Below are 22,010 nucleotides of genomic sequence, written 5' to 3' on the forward strand. Positions count from 1 at the left end.
AGTACAAATAGCAGCTTTAGGAGCTCTATATAACCAAAACATTGCAGCTAACCCTTGGATAATAAGATTTATCAAGGCGGTTACAAGATCAAAACCCTTAGTTATTCAAAAGATACCCTCATGGGACCTAAATTTAGTCCTTTCAGCATTAACGGGCCCTCCATTTGAACCTATACAAACGATTCCCATAAAAACATTATCACTCAAAACTATTCTCTTAGTAGCATTAACATCTGCGCGCAGAATAAGTGACATTCAAGCCCTTTCCTCTAATCCACCTTTCACTAAAATCTTGGATGATAGAGTCACTCTTAGACCCGAACCAGCCTATTTGCCAAAAATGACATCAAAATTTCATAGGTCACAAGAAGTATCCCTGCCATCTTTCTGTCCAAACCCGAAAAACGAGAAAGAACTAAACTTCCATAATCTAGATGTTAGAAGATGCCTGGTCCAATACCTAGATTCCACCAGGGAGTATAGGAAGGAAGGCTCTTTGTTTGTCTGTTTTCAGGGTCCCAGAAAAGGATTCCGGGCATCCAAGGGAACTTTAGCCAGATGGATTAAGGAGGCAATAGCCTTGGCATATTCATCTTCGGGGAATACAATCCCGGATGGTATAAAAGCGCATTCCACAAGAGCAGTAGCTACCTCATGGGCTGAGAGGTCAGAGGTATCAATAGAGCAAATCTGTAAGGCGGCCACCTGGTCATCACCATCAACCTTTTTTAGGCACTATAGACTAAATCTAGCCTCTGTATCTGACTTAACCTTTGGACGAAGGGTCCTTGAGGCGGTGGTCCCTCCCTAAGCTTAATCTCTGCAATTCTCTACGTAGTGCTGTCATGGGAGACCGAGAAAGTCATAGTTACTCACCGTTAACGGTGTTTCTCGGAGCCCATGACAGCACCTGCTTATTCCCTCCCATCACGAGTGCGGTGAGCACCTTTCTAAATATAATTTATATAATTTATATGATGTATATACTATAGGTTTAGGCACGGGGTTCCTCTTTTAAGAAATGTTATAATATAATGTTCTCTCTGTTGTAATTAACCTGGAGGTCCTCTGATGCTCTGTAAACCAACTGATGCGAGGGAGAGGTACCGCCCTTTTATCTGTAGGTTTCCTGTCCCTGAAGGGCGGAACCCCTCTCTCCGTAGTGCTGTCATGGGCTCCGAGAAACACCGTTAACGGTGAGTAACTATGACTTTTTTGGTCATACTGCCTCACAAAAATTGGAATAAAAAGCGATCAAAAATGTCACGTGCCCGAAAATGTTACCAATAAAAACGTCAACTCGTCCCGCAAAAAACAAGACCTCACATGGCTCTGTGGATCAAAATATGGAAAAATTATAGCTCTTAAAATGTGGTAACGCCAAAAAATATTTTTTTGCAATAAAAAGCGTCTTTTAGTGTGTGACGGCTGCCAGTCATAAAAATCCGCTAAAAAAAAAAAAACAGCTAAAAATTAAATCAAACCCCCTTTCATCACCCCCTTAGTTAGGGAAAAATAAAAAAATAAAGAAAATGTATTTATTTCCATTTTCCCATTAGGGCTAGGGTTTGATTACATTTACAGTTGGGATTAGGGTTAGGGGTGTGTCAGGGGTGTGGTTAGGGTTATGGTTAGGATTAGGGTTAGGGGTGTGTTTGGATTAGGGTTTCAGGTAGAATTGGTGGTTTCCACTGTTTAGGCACATCAGGGGCTCTACAAATGCGACATGGCGTCCAATCTCAATTCTAGCCAACTCTGCGTTGAAAAAGTAAAACAGTGCTCCTTCCCTTCCGAGCTCTCCCGTGCACCCAAACAGGGGTTTACACCAACATATGGGGTATCAGCGTACTCAGGACAAATTGGACAACATCTGGGGTCCACTTTCTTTTGTTACCCTTGGAAAATAAAAATTGGGGGGGCTAGAAAAACATTTTTGTAGGAAAAAATGATTTTTTATTTTCACAGCTCTGCGTTATAAACTGTAGTAAAATACTTGGGGGTTCAAAGTTCTCACATCTAGATAAGTTCCTTGGGGGGTCTAGGTTCCAATATGGGGTCACTTATGGGGGGTTTCTACTGTTTAGGTACATCAGGGGCTCTGCAAATGCAACGTGACGCCTGCAGACCAGTCCATCTAAGTCTGCATTCCAAATGGCGCTCCTTCCCTTCCAAGCTCTGCTATGCGCCCAAACGGTGGTTACCGCCCACATATGGGGTATCAGCGTACTCAGGACAAATTGCACAACAACTTTTGGGGTCCAATTTCTCCTGTTACCCTTGGGAAAATACAAAACTGGGGGCTAAAATATAATTTTTGTGGAAAAAAAAATAATAATTTTCACGGCTCCGCGTCATAAACTGTAGTGAAACACTTGGGGGTTTAAAGCTCTCACAACACATCTACATAACATCCTTAGGGGGTCTACTTTCCAAAATGGTGTCACTTGTGGGGGGTTTCAATGTTTAGGCACATCAGGGGCTCTCCAAATGCAACATGGCGTCCCATCTTAATTGCAGCCAATTTTGCATTTAAAAGTCAAATGGCGCTCCTTCCCTTCCGAGCTCTGCCATGCACCCAAATAGTGGTTTACCCCCACATATGGGGTATCGGCGTACTCAGGACAAATTGCACAACAACTTTTGGGGTACAATTTCTTCTTACCCTTGGGAAAATAAAAAATTGGGGGCGAAATTTTTGTGAAAAAATATTATAATTTATTTTTACGGCTCTACATTATAAACCTCTGTGAAGCACTTGGTGGGTCAAAGTGCTCACCACACATCTAGATAAGTTCCTTAGGGGGTCTACTTTCCAAAATGGTGTCTCTTATGGGGGGTTTCAATGTTTAGGCACATTAGTGGCTCTCCAAACATAACATGGTGTCCCATCTCAATTCCAGCCAATTGTGCATTAAAAAGTCAAATGGCGCTCCTTCCCTTCTGAGCTCTGCCATGCGCCCAAACAGTGGTATACCCCCACATATGGGGTATCGGGGTACTCAGGACAAATTGTACAACAACTTTTGGGGTCTATTTTCTCCTGTTACCCTTGGTAAAATAAAACTAATTGGAGCTGAAGTAAAAAATTTTGTGAAACAAAATGAAATTTTCATTTTTAAACATTCCAAAAATTCCTGTGAAGCACCAGAAGGGTTAATAAACTTCTTGAATGTGGTTTTGAGCACCTTGAGGGGTGCAGTTTTTAGAATGGTGTCACACTTGGGTATTTTCTATCATATAGACCCCTCAAAATGACTTCAAATGTGATGTGGTCCCTAAAATAAAATGGTGTTGTAAAAATGAGAAATTGCTGGTCAACTTTTAACCCTTATAACTCCCTAACAAAAATAAATTTTGGTTCCAAAATTTTGGTGATGTAAAGTAGACATGTGGGAAATGTTACTTATTAAGTATTTTGTGTGACATATCTCTGTGATTTAAGGGCATAAAAATTCAAAGTTGGGAAAAATGCAAAATATTAAAAAATTTCTCCAAATTTCCGTTTTTTTCACAAATAAAGCAGGTAATATCAACAAAATTTTACCACTATCATGAAGTACAATATGTCTTGAGAAAACAATGTTAGAATCACCGAGATCTGTTGAAGCGGAGTTATAAGAGTTATAACCTCATAAAGGGACAGTGGTCTGAATTGTAAAAATTGGCCCGGTCATTAACTTGCAAACCACCCTCGTGGCTTAAGGGGTTAAAATGTGTTATGGATTGATGAGATCAAAGTTGGTGTTTTTGGCCATAATTCCAGAAGGTACAGTTTGGCACAAAGCCAACACTGCTCTTCATCTAAAGAGCTCCTTACCCACAGAGAAGCATTGTGGAGGCAGCATTATGCCTTGAGGCTTTTTTTTAGGGCATAATGACAATTCCAAATATCAGACAATTTTGCAACAAAACCTTCAGGCTTTGGCTAAAAAGGTGAAGTTGAAGTGGAATTGCACCTTCCAGTACCACAACAAACCTAAGCATACCTACAAAACAATGGCAAACCATAAACAGATCCAAGTTTTGACATTGCCCAGACCTGAATGTAATTGAAATCTGGTGGTTGACCTGAAGAGAGCTGTGAGATGTCCTCACAATCAGACAGATTTGGAGCCATAATACAAGGAAGAGATTACAAAGATAGCAAATTCTAGATTTGCCATGTTGCATGACTGCTGAATACTGTCATAAATTCAATAGGTATTTCAACAAAATATTAAGAGTATGCATAATTAAATCAACCACATAATTTTTTAGTTTTTTATTTTTCCACTCAAAAAGATTTCAGTTGATTTCTCAGTTGGTGTGACAGATTATGGGTAACATTATAAGTAGAAAATGTTCTGAAATTCTTGTTGATATGATTTTTTTTCTCCTTCGCCACATTGGGGGACACAGGACCGTGGGTGTATGCTGCTGCCACTAGGAGGCTGACACTAAGTGAATTCCTTTTTAATTTTTCTTTTAAAATTTTTCTACAAGGAAGGGGCGACGGACCCTTTCAAGAGGCCGATCTCCCCCAATCAACAACAGGCGAGCACGGGGAGTGTCGCCTCCTTGTATCCTCTCCTGCAACGCAAGTCAGGCCTGAGCTATACTAGGGGCGACTGTTCCCTTTAGGGCACCGGTCTCCCCACACCTGCAACAGATGGGAACATGGAGTGTCACCTCCATGTACCCCTTCTGAGCCAGGCCGCAGCCAGACCGCAGCCAGACACAGCCCTATTCCATCCTAGGGGAGCGAACCCTTAGGATACACAGAATCCTATGGTGCTGCTCCCACTGCACCACCACTGATACAACAGCGGCGCTGCATGGAGCTGGATGGTTCCTCTCCATCTCCCCCCATAGAAGGGCTCCGCGGTAAGTTTCCGGTAGCATGTCGCGGGCTGTGTTTCTTGGCCGGGCGCCGCTAATTTAGTCCCCGGCTTCGGCCTCTGCTAGGCCGCAAGCCGGTAGTTGCGCCCACAAGCGCTGTACTGCCCACCTTCTTGGCGCTTCTCGTTCTCCACGAGAAGCGCTTTCTTCTATTCTTGGCAGCCATCTTATACGGAGCTGGCACACAGGAGGACAGGACTGCGCTCCAACCAAGGCGACTAGGCTGTCTCAAGGGCACAGGACCTGGGTAAGTGCTAACTTTCTCCAGGCCTCCCCTTATCTTTTACACAAAGGGCTCTGTTCTTCCCTGCAGTATATTCACATATACATTGGAGATAAAGGTACAGCATGTCCCTACCTAAGACTTCCAAAAAGGCCACCAAAACGCATACAGTGTTTTTCACCTCATGTACCTCCTGTCAGCCTGCGTTACCGAGCGGACACACTACTCCGTTTTGCAAAACGTGATACCAAATGTTCTCCGGAGCCCCCCCACTGCTACCGATCCTGTGACTAGTCCCCCTGAATGGGTTGCATCCTTATCACAGTCCATGGCTTCCTTAACCAAGGCCCTTGAGTCCCTTCAGGATCCCTCCAGGAGTGAGGACACTAATCTGCCTGTCTCAGAGGATTCCCATACATCTTGGGAACCGTCGGTCTGCAGGGGCCGTCCTTGCTTAAAGCAAACACCTGCATCTAGGAAACGGATACATAGCACATCTCCCAGGCCCTCTGGTGCCTCGGCATCCGTGAGCTCCGTTTCTCGCTCTCCCTCTCCAGGGATTAATAGCGAACAAGCCTCTGAGTACGATTCTGAAGGGCCCCTTGACTTAGAATCTCCGGGTTACCAGACAACAATAGATAGTCTCATAGAGGCCGTCAACCAGACCTTGCAGTTTAGCGAAGAACCCGCTTCTGCACACGTGGATAACGCGGTGTCCTTTAAAAGGGCTAAACGTCCTCATACCCTGAGTTCGAGAATTTAGTTCGGCGCCACAGAGAGTGGCCGGACAAACGCTTCGCAGGACAGAATTCCCTTGAGGCCAGATATCCTTTCCCATCTGACTTCTGCAAACAGTGGGCAGAATCTCCTTCACTCCTCTTGTGTCCCGTTTGGCTTCAAAAACTCTTCTGTCCTTGCCTGATGGATCCTCCATCAGGGACTCCACAGATCGCCTAACCACCAGCCTCGCCCGTTCGTTTTTTGAGGCATCAGATTCTGCCTTTGCTCCCTCCTTTGCAGCTACATGGGTAGCTAAAGTCATTGTATCCTGGGCAGATTCTCTGTACAAGACTATACAAAAGAGTAATCTTCCTCCGGAGATATCCGAGCTGGCAAACCAGATTTCTTTGGCCGGTGACTGTGTGGTAAACGCATCCATAGACGTGGCTAATTGCGCTGCGCTCGCGGCTTCAAATGCAGTAGCTATCAGAAGAGCGTTATGGCTCAGGGTGTGGCGAGCGGAGTCTGCATCCAAGAAGTCTTTAACTTTTTTACCATACCAGAGCGGCCGCTTATTTGGAGAAAGGCTAGACCAGCTTATCTCAGATGCTACAGGTGGGAAGAGCAAGTTTCCCCAGCAGAAAGTTAGGCATCCTATTCGCCAACCGCTGCAGGCTCGATTCCGATCCTTTCGCAGCAATTTTGGCTGGTCCTTTACGGACAATTCGTCTCGCTCTTAAAGGGACAACAGTCCACAGGCATCGGGCAAGACCAACCACTTGTGGAAGTCCCACTCCGGACAGGCCAGATCTAGGAGATCCAGACTCCAGAGATTCTCGGTTAAATGACTCGCGACGTGTTTCGGATGACACCACAAGAGTAGGCGGCCGCCTACTCTATTTCCGCCATGTCTGGCTCGCCGTCGTCCACAACGAATGGGTCAGAGATCTGGTGTCCTCTGGATGCAAAATTGAGTTTGTTTCCCACCCCCCAATTCTGTTCTTTGCCTCTCGGCCCCCCAAAGAGGGAACCAGAGCTCAGTCCTTTTACCAAGCCATCGAGTCACTCCGCCAGGACGGCGTCATTACCCCGGTTCCGGTAAACGACGGGTTCTATTTGATTCTGTTTGTGGTCCCAAAAAAGGATGGTATAGTCAGGCCCATCCTGGATATAAAGCTCCTGAACAAATTTCAGAGTCCGACATTTCAGGATGGAGTCTCTCCGTTCCGTCATCTCCTCGATGGAGCAGGGGGAGTTCCTGGCCTCCATCGATATTCGGGACGCATACCTTCACATTCTGATCTTTCCCCTTCACCAAAGGTTCCTGCGATTCGCCGTTTGCGGAGAACATTTTCAATTCACAGCCTTGCCCTTCGGCCTTGCTACCACCCCCAGAGTGTTCACAAAGGTCATGGCGGCTGTCATGTCCATTCTACACTCCCGGGGCTTGGTCGTCTTGCCCTACCTAGACCACCACTTGGTCAGGGAACCGTCCTTCCAGGCCTGTGAGGAGTGCGTTCACATTTCTTTGGATACTCTTTCTCGGCTAGGTTGGTTGATAAACCTGAACAAATCTTTTCCAGTCGCAGCTCAGAGGATTTCCTTCCTGGGCATGATCCTGGACACTTCCCGAGGGTTGGTGCATCTCTCTCAGGACAAGGTCCTTCAGCTGGGGGTCCGAGCTCTTTGTCAGCCATCTCCTCGTTCGGTCTGTTTCGGCATGAGGGTCCTTGGGCTGCAATGGAAGCAGTCCCATTCACTCAGCTGCATCTACGTCCCCAACAACATGCGATTTTGGACGCATGGGACAGGAGCCCCTTCTCTCTCGATCGCCCGTGCCGACCTTCCCTGTGGGTCAAACAGGCACTCAGGTGGTGGATGTTTCGTCCTCCCTCCGTCAAGGGAAATCCTTCCTCCCGGTACATTGGAATGTGGTCACTACCGACACCAGCCTTCTGGGTTGGGGTGCAGTCTTCCATCATCACATGGCTCAGGGGCATTGGTCTCTTCAGGAGTCACATCTTCTGATCAATGTCCTGGAGATTAGTGCAATTTGGCTGTCCCTGCGGCTGTTCATATCCCGGGCGTGGAAAACCGGGCTGCGGACTAACTTAGCCGTCAAGGCCTTTCCTCGGGAGAGTGGTCGCTCCATCCAGAAATCTGCAGATCTCCCTTCGCTGGGGCACACCGGATGTGGATCTGATGGCATCATGGTTCATTGCCAAGGTGCCCGAGTTTGTAGGACCCGGGCGCCATCGGAGTGGATGCGCTTGTCCTTCCATGGAGCTTTTTTCGCCTTCCCTACCCGTTTCCCTCATTGCCTTTGATTCCGAAGGTCATCAGCAAGATCAAAGCGGAATGGGTTCCGTTAATCCTAGTTGCTCCAGACTGGCCACGCCGGGCATAGTATGCAGATTTAGTTCAACTGGTCGCACATACCTCCTGGCGACTACCAGATCGACCGGACATGCTTTCCCAGGGCCCAATTTACCACCAGAACTCAGGGGCCTTGTGTTTGACCGCTTGGCCGTTGAATCCTGGGTTCTAGCCCAAGCTGGTTTCTCCCAAGAGGTGGCGTCTACCATGATTAATGCTCAGAAGTCAGTGTCGGCACGCATCTATCATTGCATCTGGAGAACCTTTTTTGAATGGTGTAGAGGCCAAGGTCCGCCTCCTCTGGTTGTTTCCATTCCCACCATTCTGGAATTTCTTCAGTCCGGCCTAGATTCAGGCCTGGCGCTGGGCTCCCTCAAGGGACCGGTTTCTGCCTTGTCCGTCTTGTTTCAGCGTAAGATCGCTTCCAAACCGCAGGTGAGGACTTTCAGGGAGTCTCCCATGTGGTACCTCACTACAAAGCGCCCTTAGATGCCTGGGACCTTAACTTGGTTCTAGGTGTCCTGCAGGAATCTACCTTCGAACCGTTACAGGACGTCTCTCACCTATCATGGAAGGTCGCCTTTCTAGTTGCGGTAACCTCAATCAGAAGAGTTTCAGAATTGTCTGTTCTGTCCTGCCGTGCTCCCTTTCTGACCTTTCATCAAGATAAGGTGGTTCTCGGGCCGTCCCCGCCCTTCCTACCAAAGGTCGTGTCTTACTTTCATCTTAACGAGGACATTGTTCTACCCTGTTTCTGCCCGGCTCCGGTGCACCGTGTGGAGAAACCTCTTCACACTTTGGACATCGTGGTAGCTCTCAGAGGGTATGTTTCAAGAACGGCCACTTTTCGGCAGACAGATGCGCTGTTCGTGCTCCCGGAGGGCCACCGAAAGGGATTGGCCGCATCTAAGTCGATGATGGCTAGATGGATTCGTTCGGCTATTCAAGAAGATTACAGTGTCAGAGGCAAACCTGCCCCAGCGAGAATCGAGGCACACTCCACTCGGTCAGTAGGTGCTTCGTGGGCTATTCGGTATCAAGCTACAGCTGAAAATAGGTTTACAAGGCAGCGACCTAGTCTAGCCTGCACACTTTCTCAAAGCATTAACAATGTCCATACTCAGGCTTCACCAGATGCAAGTCTGTGAAGATGAATTCTTCAGGCAGCGGTGGTGCATCTTTAGACAGCGGGTACCTGGGGTTTAATCTGTTGTTTCCCCACCCAGGGACTGCTTTTGGACGTCCCGCGGTCCTCTGTCCCCCAATGTGGTGAAGGAGAAACAGGGATTTTTGTGTACTCACTGTAAAATCCTTTTCACCGAGCCACTCATTGGGGGACACAGCACCCACCCTGTTGGCCTGTTGGCTATTGTTGTTCTCAGGTTTGACGTGTTGTACCTATTGTTAGTATTCATAATCTCCTACTGCTTGGTCACTGAACTGGTTGTCTCTAGAGTCGGTGGGTGGTGTATACTGCAGAGAAGGAGCTAACCTTTTTTGGATTCACTTGGTGTCAGCCTGCTAGTGGCAGCAGCATACACCCACGGTCCTGTGTCCGCCAATGAGTGGCTCGGAGAAAAGGGATTTTACGGTGAGTACACAAAAATCCCTGTTTACATGACAAAAACCTTGCATTTAATTGGGATGTGTAGACTTTTTATATCTGTGTCTTTATCTTAATATGGTGGCAAACAATTGTAACGCGGTCACTGGGGAGCGCAGAGAAATCGAACTGGCTAAATAAGTAGAAATAAATAAGAGATCCACCGCAGCTCCAGCCGTCTACCTCCAATGGAGGATGGGTAAAGTACTGCAATGAACGAACGGTCAAAGGAGCGCTAGGAACAACAAAACATGGGTATATTTGATAAGTCCACACCGCTTTTCTACGGTTACTACCTGACTGAAAAGTAGCTATTTTGATTAATATGAAAATGAGGCAAAAGTGTAATGATTGCAAAATATAAAGTAAGAAAATAAAGAAACTTTAAAAATAAGAATGAATAAAAACAGCAGCCCACCCTGCTAAAATCAAGCCCTCGCATAACTCCATTGATGGAAAATAGAGAATGTTACAGGTCTCAGAATATGGCAACACAAGCAAGAAGCAAAACAATTTTCCTAATTTTTCCAAAAATTTAACCCCTGCACGACTGGGCTAGTTTCCATTTTTCCGCCTCTTTCAAGAGCCATAACGTTTATTTTTCCATCCATATAATTGTATGAGGGCTTGTTCTTGGCGGGACAAGTTATACTTTTTGAATGACACCATTCATTTTATCATTTGGTGTGTGTTGAAATTGCAAAAAAAGTGCATTGAGACAATTTTTTTTGGTGGTTTTTATTTACCATATTCACTATATGGTAAAACTGACCTGTTAATATGATTCTCCAAGTCAATGTGATTACGCAGATACAAAGCATGTGTAGTTGTTTTTTTTTATTTTTTTTATTTGGTTAAGTTGTAAAAAACACAATTTTGCTTTCGTCGCCATTTTTTTGAGACCCGTAACACTTTAATTTTTCATGATGTGGGGCTGTGTGAGGGCTTGTTTTTTTTTGCGCCCTGAGCTGACATTTTTAATGATTCCATTTTGGGGTAGATGTGATGTTTTGATCACCTTTTATTGCAATGTTGCAGCAGGTAAAAAAAAAAAAAGAAGAAAGCCATTATCTTCCGGGTAAGATGCGGGCAAGCCTGCATCAAAGTCAGGGATCCGACTTATGACTTAACTGTGTGTCATGTTGGGAAGGGGTTAAAAAAATATAAGATTGATATTGCTACAACCCCTGGCAAAAATTATGGAATCTTTAAAGGATGTTCATTCAGTTGTTTAATTTTGTAGGAAAAAAGCAGATCACAGACATGGCACAAAACTAAAGTCCTTTCAAATGGCAACTTTATTGCTTTAAGAAACACTAAAAGAAATCAAGAATAAAAAATGTGGTAGTCAGTAATGGTTACTTTTTTTTAACCAAGCGTAGGGGAAAAATTATGGAATTACTCAATTCTGAGGAAAAAATTATGGAATCATGAAAAACAAACAAAAAAACATTCCAAAAACATCACTAGTATTTTGTTGCACCACCTCTGGCTTATAGAACAGCGTGCAGTCTCTGAGGCATGGACTTAGTGAGTGCCAAACAGTACTCTTCATCAATCTGGCTCCAACTTTCTCTGATTGCTGTTGCCAGATCAGCTTTGCAGGTTGGAGCCTTGTCATAGACCATTTTCTTCAACTTCCACCAAAGATTTTCAATTGGATTGAGATCCGGACTATTTGCAGGCCATGTCATTGACCGTATGTGTCTTTTTTTTTCAAGGAATGTTTTCACAGTTTTTGCTCTATGGCAGGATGCATTATCATCTTAAAAAATGATTTCATCATCCCCAAACATCCTTTCAATTGATGGGATAAGAAAAGTGTCCAAAATATCAACATAAACTTGTGCATTTATTGAAGATGTAATGACAGCCATCTCCCCAGTGCCTTTACCTGACATGCAGCCCCATATCATCAATGACTGTGGAAATTTGCATGTTCTCTTCAGGCAGTCATCTTTATAAATCTCATTGGAACGGCACCAAACAAACGTTCCAGCATCATCACCTTGCCCAATGCAGATTCGCGATTCATCACTGAATATGACTTTCATCCAGTCCTCTACAGTTCACGATTGCTTTTCCTTAGCCTATTTTAACCTAACCTTGTTTTTTTTCTGTCTAGGTGTTTATGATGGCTTTCATTTAGCTTTTCTGTATGTAAATCCCATTTCCTTTAGGTGGTTTCTTACAGTTTGGTCACAGACGTTGACTCCAGTTTCCACCCATTCGTTCCTCATTTGTTGTGCATTTCCTGTTTTGGAGACATTGCTTTAAGTTTCCAGTCTTGACACTTTAACCCCTTCCTGACATCCGACGTACTATCCCGTCGAGGTGGGGTGGGCCCGTATGACCGCCGACGGGATAGTACGTCATAGCCGATCGGCCGCGCTCACGGGGGGAGCGCGGCCGATCGCGGCCGGGTGTCGGCTGCATATCGCAGCTGACATCCGGCACTATGTGCCAGGAGCGGTCACGGACCGCTCCCGGCACATTAACCCCCGGCACACCGCGATCAAACATGATCGCGGTGTGCCGGCGGTGCAGGGAAGCATCGCGCAGGGAGAGGGCTCCCTGCGGGCTTCCCTGAGCCCCCCGCAGCAACGCGATGTGATCGCGTTGCTGCGAGGGTCTTACCTCCCTCCCTGCCTGCTCCAGACCCGGATCCAAGATGGCCGCGGATCCGGGTCCTGCAGGGAGGGAGGTGGCTTCACAGACGCCTGCTCAGAGCAGGCACTGTGAAGCAGCCTGTACTTCTCGCAGATCGGTGATCTGTCAGAGTGCTATGCAAACTGGCAGATCACCGATCTGTATTGTCCCCCCCTGGGGCAAAGTAAAAAAGTAAAAAAAAAAATTTCCAAATGTGTAAAAAAAAATAAAAAAAAATATTCCAAAATAATGAAAAAAAAAAAAAATATATTATTCCCATAAATACATTTCTTTATCTAAATAAAAAAAAAAAAACAATAAAAGTACACATATTTAGTATCGCCGCGTCCGTAACGACCCCACCTATAAAACTGCCCCACTAGTTAACCCCTTCAGTAAACACCGTAAGAAAAAAAAAAAAAAACGAGGCAAAAAACAACGCTTTATTACCATACCGCCGAACAAAAAGTGGAATAACACGCGATCAAAAAGACTGATATAAATATCCATGGTACCGCTGAAAACGTCATCTTGTCCCGCAAAAAACAAGCCGCCATACAGCATCATCAGCAAAAAAATAAAAAAGTTATAGTCCTGAGAAAAAAGCGATACCAAAATAATTATTTTTTCTATAAAATAGTTTTTATCGTATAAAAGCGCCAAAACATAAAAAAATGAGATATCGCTGTAATCATACTGACCCGACGAATAAAACTGCTTTATCAATTTTACCAAACGCGGAACGGTATAAACGCCTCTCCCAAAAGAAATTCAGGAATTGCTGGTTTTTGGTCATTCTGCCTCACAAAAATCGGAATAAAAAGCGATCAAAAACGGTCACGTGTCCGAAAATGTTACCAATAAAAACGTCAACTCGTCCCGCAAAAAACAAGACCTCACATGACTCTGTGGAGCAAAATGTGGAAAAATTATAGCTCTCAAAATGTGGAGACGCAAAAACTTTTTTGCTATAAAAAGCGTCGCTGGTTTCACACTTCCGTTTTTGTCTGCAGCGTTTTTTGCACAAAAAAACGCATGCGTTTTTTCCCTATATTTAACATTGAAAACGCATGCGGTTTTTTTGTACACGTTTGGTCGCGTTTTCAAACGCATGCGGTTTTTTTCTGCATGCGTTAATTTTCAGAAATACAACCTGCAGTATTTTCTTGGTGTTTTTAAGCACATGCGTTTGTTTGCGTTAAAAACGCATGCATTTTTATCGAAAAAAAACAGAAAACACACTGAAAAGCCACCCACCACCATCAAGGTGATAAAGGGATCCAAACCCTAACCCTAACTCTACCCCTAACCTCACCCCTAACCGTTTAATGAACATTTTCTGACAGTCATAGTGCCACGTATTTCAGTGCCACGTATTTCAGTGCCACGTATTTCAGTGCCACGTATTTCAGTGCCACGTGTTTCAGTGCCACGTATTTCAGTGCCACGTATCACGTATTTCAGTGCCACGTATCACGTATTTCAGTGCCACATATTTTAGTACCACGTATTTCAGTTGCACGTGTTTCAGTGCCACGTATTTCAGTGCCACGTATTTCAGTGCCACGTATTTCAGTGCCACGTATCACGTATTTCAGTGCCACGTATTTCAGTGCCACGTATTTCAGTGCCACCTATTTCAGTGCCACGTATTTCAGTGCCACGTATTTCAGTGCCACGTATTTCAGTGCCACGTATTTAAGTGCCACGTATCACATATTTAAGTGCCACGTATTTAAGTGCCACGTATTTAAGTGCCACGTATCACATATTTAAGTGCCACGTATTTCAGTGCCACGTATTTAAGTGCCACGTATCACATATTTAAGTGCCACGTATTTCAGTGCCACGTATTTCAGTGCCACGTATTTTAGTGCCACGTATTTCAGTCACGTTTAGGGTTAGGGGTAGGGTTAGGGTTAGGGCTAGGGTTGGAGGTAAAGTTAGGGTTGGGGCTAAAGTTAGGGTTGGGGCTAAAGTTAGGGTTGGGGCTAAAGTTAGGGTTAGGGTTTGGATTACATTTACGTTTGGATTAGGGTTGGGATTAGAATTATGGGTGTGTCAGGGCTAGGGGTGTGGTTAGGGTTACCGTTGGGATTAGGGTTAGGGGTGTGTTTGGGTTAGGGTTTCAGGTAGAATTGGGGAGTTTCCACTGTCCAGGCACATCAGGGGCTCTCCAAGCGCGACATGGCGTCCAATCTCAATTCCAGCCAATTCTGCGTTGAAAAAGTAAAACAGTGCTCCTTCCCTTCCGAGCTCTCCCGTGCGCCCAAAAAGGGGTTTACCCCAACATATGGGGTATCAGCGTACTCGGGACAAATTGAACAACAACTTCTGGGGTCCAAGCTCTCTTGTTATCCTTAGGAAAATAAAAATTTTGGGGGCTAAAAATCATTTTTGTGGGAAAAAAAAGATGTTTTATTTTCACGGCTCTGCGTTATAAACTGTAGTGAAACACTTGGGGGTTCAAAGTTCTCACAACACATCTAGATAAGTTCCTTGGGAGGTCTAGTTTCCAATATGGGGTCACTTGTGGGGGGTTTGTACTGTTTGGGTACATCAGGGGCTCTGCAAATGCAACGTGACGCCTGCAGACCAATCCATTTAAGGCTGCATTCCAAATGGCGCTCCTTCCCTTCCGAGCTCTGTCATGCGCCCAAACAGTGGTTCCCCCCCACATATGGGGTATCAGCGTACTCAGGACAAATTGGACAACAAATTTTGGGGTCCAATTTATTCTGTTACCCTTGTAAAAATACAAAGCTGGGGGCTAAAAAATCATTTTTGAGAAAAAAAAATAAATTATTTTCACGGCTCTGCGTTATAATCTGTAGTGAAACACTTGGGGGTTCAAAGCTCTCAAAACACATCTAGATAAGTTCCTTAGGGGGTCTACTTTCCAAAATGGTGTCACTTGTAGGGAGTTTTAATGTTTAGGCACATCAGGGGCTCTCCAAACGCAACATGGCGTCCCATCTCAATTCCAGTCAATTTTGCATTGAAAAGTCAAATGGCGCTCCTTCCCTTCCAAGCTCTGCCATGCGCCCAAACAATGGTTTACACCCACATATGGGGTATCAGCGTACTCAGGACAAATTGCACAACATTTTTTGGGGTCCAATTTCTTCTCTTACCCTTGGGAAAATAAAAAATTGGGGGCGAAAAGATCATTTTTGTGAAAAAATATGATTTTTTATTTTTACGGCTCTGCATTATAAACTTCTGTGAAGCACTTGGTGGGTCAAAGTGCTCACCACACATCTAGATAAGTTCCTTAGGGGGTCTACTTTCCAAAATGGTGTCACTTGTAGGGAGTTTCAATGTTTAGGCACATCAGGGGCTCTCCAAACGCAACATGGCGTCCCATCTCAATTCCAGTCAATTTTGCATTGAAAAGTCAAATGGCGCTCCTTCACTTCCAAGCTCTGCCATGCGCCCAAACAATGGTTTACACCCACATATGGGGTATCAGCGTACTCAGGACAAATTGTACAACAACTTTGGGGGTCCATTTTCTCCTGTTACCCTTGGTAAAATAAAACAAATTGGAGCTGAAATAAATTTTGTGTGAAAAAAAGTTAAATGTTCATTTTTATTTAAACATTCCAAAAATTCCTGTGAAACACCTGAAGGGTTAATAAACTTCTTGAATGTGGTTTTGAGCACCTTGAGGGGTGCAGTTTTTAGAATGGTGTCACACTTGAGTATTTTCTATCATATAGACCCCTCAAAATGACTTCAAATGAGATGTGGTCCCTAAAAAAAAATGGTGTTGTAAAAATGAGAAATTGCTGGTCAACTTTTAACCCTTATAACTCCGTCACAAAAAAAAATTTTGGTTCCAAAATTGTACTGATGTAAAGTAGACATGTGGGAAATGTTACTTATTAAGTATTTTGCGTGACATATGTCTGTGATTTAAGGGCATAAAAATTCAAAGTTGGAAAATTGCAAAATTTTCAAAATTTTCGCCAAATTTCCATTTTTTTCACAAATAAACGCAAGTTATATCAAAGAAATTTTACCACTAACATGAAGTACAATATGTCACGAGAAAACAATGTCAGAATCGCCAAGATCTGTCAAAGCGTTCCAGAGTTATAGCCTCATAAAGGGACAGTGGTCAGAATTGTAAAAATTGGCCCGGTCATTAACGTGCAAACCACCCTTGGGGGTGAAGGGGTTAATGTCTTCCTTGGTCTACCAGTGTGTTGCCTTCAACAACCTTCCCATGTTGTTTGTATTTGGTCCAAATTTTATACACAGCTGACTGTGAGCAACCAACATCTTTTGAAACATTGCGTGATGATTTGCCCTCTTTTAAGAGTGTGATCCTCTCCTTTGTTTCAATTGACATCTCTCATGTTGGAGCCATGATTCATGTCAGTCCATTTGGTGCAACAGCTCTCCAAGGTGTGATTACTCCTTTTTAGATGCAGATCTAATTTGATGCTGGTGTTATTTTTAGGTATGAAAAATTACAGGGTGATTCCATAATTTTTTCCTCAGAATTGAGTGATTCCATATTTTTTCCCCTATGCTTGGTTAAAAAAAGTAACCATTGCTGACTACTACATTTTTTGTACTTGATTTTTTTAGTGTTTCGTAAAGCCAGAAAGTTGCCATTTGAAATGACTTTAGTTTTGTGCCATGTCTGTGATCTGCTTTTATTCTACAAAATTAAACTGAATGAACATCCTCCAAGGCCGGTGATTCCATAATTTTTGCCAGGGGTTGTATAACCGTACAGACCTGAAGAATCATAAATCTTACTAGGTCATTTTTACCACACACTAAATGCTCTCGAAATCAAACCGAAAAAACTACTGTGAGTTTTGCTCAATTTCGACGTACTTGTAAATTTTTCCTTTTTTCCAGTACTGTACGTTGAATTATGAAATTCAACAAAAAAGGTCATCCAACGTCTATGTGGACAGAAAAATGAAAGACATTGACATTTATGGAAAAGAAGGGGAGGGAAAATGGGCATTTCGGCAAGTGGTTAAGCATATCTATTGTATATAAGAGAGATACCAATACCCAATAATAAATAAGTAATTTATGTTGCAATACTAATTCTAAGACTATTGTACAATTCCTTTCCCACAGATTTCTCCATGATCAGAACAGCCGGGAGTTCCTGTATTACCGAAAAAAGATAGCGGAATATAAACAAGGAAGCCAGAGACAGAAAACTGCAATAAGTAAAGGTTTGTCCAGATTTTACATTAAGGCTATGTCCACACGTTGCAGATTTAGATGCGATCCGCAGCTTTTTTGGTTGCACGGATTCGCATCAAATCCACAGTGTAGTGCACAGCCAGTGTTAATCTATGGGAAATGGAGATTTGTTGTGCACATGCTGCGGAAAAATCTGCGCAGAAACATAGCCTTTTTTATTTTCCGCAGCAGGTCAGTTATTTTTGCGGATCTGCAGCGTTTCTGCACCCATTGACTTCCATTAAGCCAGGCACATCCGAAGCAAAATCGCAGATGTAAAAAAGATCTGTTGATTTGCTGCGGATGTGAGTGCTAGACTCGCTGCAGATCGGGAGGATGGAAGTGTGTGGGCAGAGCTATGTGCGTGTATGTGTGCGGGGATCTGCATGTATGTGTGTGGATCTGCATATGTGTGTGTGTGTGTGTGTGTGTGTGTGTGTGTGTGTGTGTGTGTGTGTGTGTGTGTGTGTGTGTGCGTGTGCGCGCGCCGGTGTCTGCATGAATCTGTCTGTGTGCGGGGCTGTGGGTGTGTCTGTGTGGAGGCAGGCATCGTCCGATAGGACTACTAATCCTATCCGGCTATGCCTGCTACAGTGACACCATTAACCAATGATGAGAAAGTAGTCCCATCATCTGGCTAATGTGTTGAATGTTAAAAAACAAAAAAAAAGCACATACAGTACATACTTACCATATACACCTAATCCCCGAAGCCATCGGTCATCTGCAAATAGGATTAAAATAATAAACAAACAATATACTCCCTGTGTCCAACGTAATCCAATTAATAACGATTGTCCCAAGACAATCTCCTGTGGAGAGCTGTCTCATCAGCAGATGCGAACGTTCTCCAGGGGCTCCGGTGATACAATGACTGAGATAATCCTCCGCACTGTATCACTCCGCCGCCGACAGGTTACCTGAGTTCACCTGTCACTTGCGGCGCTACAGCATGACCATTTTCTCACGACTGTAGTGCTGTAAAGTGAACTACGATGATACAATGCGGGAGGGTTATCTCCGGTAAGTGTGTCATCGGAGGCCCTATAGAGCGGTCACGTCTGCTGATGTGACGGCTTTATAGGGGAGATCGTCGTGGGACACTCGTTATTAAAGAGGGACTACGTCGAAACAGGGAGTATTTGTGGGTTTTTTTTTACATTTTTTGCAGGTGATCAATGGCTTCGATTAGATTAGGCGTGGAATAAAAACTATGAAAAAAGGTGTAGTTTATTTCATTAAAATACTTTATTGTACAGATGCGCCAATTCTGGGGCGGCTGGGTGCTGGTATTTTTAGCCAGGGGGGACAATATCCATGGCCCCTTTCTAGGCTATGAATATCAGCCTGCAGCTGTCTGCGTAGCCTTTCTGGCTATAAATTATAGGGGGGACCCCACGTCATTTTTTTTTGGGGGGTCCCCCTATTTTAATAGCCAGTAAAGGCTAAATATACAACTGCGGACTGAGATTCATAGCCTGAGAAACTCCATGGGTATTAACCCCTTCCCAGGCTAGAAATATTGGCCCCCGGGATTCGGCTTTCCCTCTCTGGCGCAGAAAATTGCACGGGAGCCCTCACCATTTTTTTTTTCTTAAATTAAAGATATTGCGTGCAGATTTTGTGTGTGTCTTTATTTATGTACCATTTTTTCTGTCTGTCTGTGTAAACATTATTCTTCCATGGAGTATGTAAAATAAGAGGCTGGACAAAGAAATTACATCACAATTCTTTTTTTTTTTTAAATAATAGATCTTTATTTAGGTTACAAAAACGCATCAAATCCACATAAAAAACGCATAAAAACGTGTGGATTTTTACCTGCGTTTTCTGCCAAGAGGTGTAGATTCTGTGTAGAAAATTCTGCAGACAAATCTGCAATGTGTGCACATACCCTTAAAGGGGCCAATTCAGTAAGACTGGCATCGTACACACTTAAAGAAGTGGCATGGTGTACTATGATGTCATGATTAAGGGAGCTTAGTCTCCAGAAACGTGTTGAGATTCTTACCCATATAGTTTGTGCTGAAGTTTGTATCCTCCATGTTTAAGTTTGTGACTAAAGAAAACTTTTTTTACAGATTCGGTGAAGCTGGACATTTTCTTTTGTACTATGATGTACCGCATTCGTCGAGAGGCGTTTGCCACTTAATTCAGCGTATCTTCTCATTGGTCTTGTGTCTCCTTGCACCACACCAAAAGTGGCTGGAATAATACTTTTGGCTCAAGTAATAGAGTAACTTTTCATGAATTTGATGGCCACACGCCGCCCTGCCCACTTTGACTGAGTTGACTGGTGCGAAGACTCCAAAAGTTGCATTTTTTTTTTGCACAACTTTGCATTGCACAAAACTAGTTAACCCTTTAATGACCGCTGATACGCCTTTTAACGGTGGCAGGTTTTCACCATCCCCAGTGTTACAATCGCTATTCACCGAATAACGGCGACCGCCAAAAATAAGTCAGATTTCCCATTTGTTTCTCTCTCCTCTGATATAATCTACCATACCAGAGGAGAGAGAAATGGGGTCCCCTGGGCCACCCCAGTACCTCCGGCATCCTCCGACTCTCCGGCCCTGTCCCACAGCCCTCGGTATCTTCTTCCAGGAAGAAAATGGCGGGTAGTGCGCCTGCCCGAGACTTGGCATCCGGCAACAATAGGGGATAGATCCTATCACAGTGATCAAAATAAAAAAAAAATAGTAAATCAAACCACCCTTTATCATCCCCTTAGTTAGGTAAAAATAATAAAATACATATTTTTTTTTTTCCTCTAGGATTGGGGCTAGGGTTAGGGTTGGGCTAGGGTTGGGGCTAAGGTTAGGGTTGTGTTGGGGTGACTGTTGGGGTTATGGTTGTGGTGTTGGGGTTGAGATTAGGGTCAGGAGTAGGGCTGTGTTAGGGTATGTGCACACGTATTCTTGAAGTCTGCGGGTTTTTCCGCAGCGGATTTTTGAAAACCGCAGGTAAAAGGCACTACGTTTTACTTGCGGAATTACCGTCTATTTAACACGGTTTTTTGCGTATTCCACTGCAGTTTTACACCTGCGGTTTTCTATTATGGAGCAGGTGTAAAACTGCTGCGGATTCCGCACAAAGAATTGACATGCTGTGGAATGTAAACTGCTGCGTTTCCACGCGTTTTTTTCCGCAGCATGTGTACTGGGGATTTTGTTTCCCATAGGTTTACATTGTACTGTAAACGTATGGGAAACTGCTGCGGACTCGCAGCTGCGGAAACGCTGCGGATCCGCTGCTGCGGACTCGCAGCTGGGGAAACGCTGCGGATCCGCTGCAAAATCCGCATCGTGTGAACATAGCCTTAGGGTTGGATTTAGAATTGTGGAGTTCAACTGTTTAGGTACATCAGGAGTCATCAAACGAGACATGGCGTCCGCCTTTGATTTCAGCCAATTTTGCATTCAAAAAGTCAAATGGTGCTCTGTCCCTTCTGAGCTTTGCCATGTTCCTTTAACAGTGGCTTTCCCCCACATATGTGGTATTGGCTTACTCAGGAGAAATTGCACAACAAATTTTGTGGTCCAGTTTCTCCTGATACCCTTGTGAAAATAAGTTTGGTTCCAAAGTAAATTTTTTGTAAAAAAAAAAAAAAAAAAGTAACCTAGGCATGTTTGGTGTCTATGTACGCATAATGACCTGGAGAATCAGAGTCGCAGGTCAGTTTTAGCATTTGGAGAACATGGTAAAAAAAATCCCAAAAACAGTTGCGGAATTGCTTTCCTGTTTTTGAGTACACGATATGGTAAAACCAATGGTGTTTAAAAGTACTACTTGTCCTGCAAAAAACAAGCCCCACATGGCCATTTTGACAGAAAAATAAAAAAAGTTATGGCTCTGGGAATAAGGAGCAAAAAACAGAAATGCAAAAACAAAAAAGGGGTCCGTCATGAAGGGGTTAAATCGGTCGTCGCACAGAATAGTTGATAAATAACATTTCCCATGTCTGCTGTAGCGACCCGTGTGCTGTAGCGACCCGTGTGCTGTAGCGACCCGTGTGCTGTGGCGACCTGTACATTATGCCCAGCTCATGTTCTTGGAGACACACACCTGTAAGTTAGGTGGGCTCTCATCACTACAGAAATGCCAAACATGTGGGCGCTAAATGTGTTTGAAGCACACACTGGGGCTCAGAAGGGAGGGGGATTTTGGAGCTGAGAATTTACTGAATTTCTTTTTGGGGGCGAGGAGCCATTTTGCTGTTCCAAAGCCTTTGTGCTACCAGTAAGTGGAAACTCACTATATTTCTGTTAACTGATGATGAACCTGAGTGGGGACTTGCTTTTTTTTGTGGATTGAGTTGAAGCTTTTATTGATAACATT

General features: G+C 44.1%; 1 protein-coding gene across 2 annotated transcripts in view; it reads left to right on the top strand.

Moving 5' to 3' along the window:
- Positions 1 to 22,010, top strand: part of SUGP1 (SURP and G-patch domain containing 1) — a 230,459-nt gene that overhangs the window by 179,427 nt on the left and 29,022 nt on the right. For both annotated transcript variants that reach the window (XM_077252428.1, XM_077252420.1), the window contains exon 6: positions 17,559 to 17,659. In XM_077252428.1, the coding sequence (XP_077108543.1) occupies positions 17,559 to 17,659 (101 nt within the window). The remainder of the gene's footprint in view (positions 1 to 17,558; positions 17,660 to 22,010) is intronic.

The sequence above is a fragment of the Ranitomeya variabilis genome, chromosome 1 (genome assembly GCF_051348905.1).
Source record: "Ranitomeya variabilis isolate aRanVar5 chromosome 1, aRanVar5.hap1, whole genome shotgun sequence".
Lineage (NCBI taxonomy): Eukaryota > Metazoa > Chordata > Amphibia > Anura > Dendrobatidae > Ranitomeya > Ranitomeya variabilis.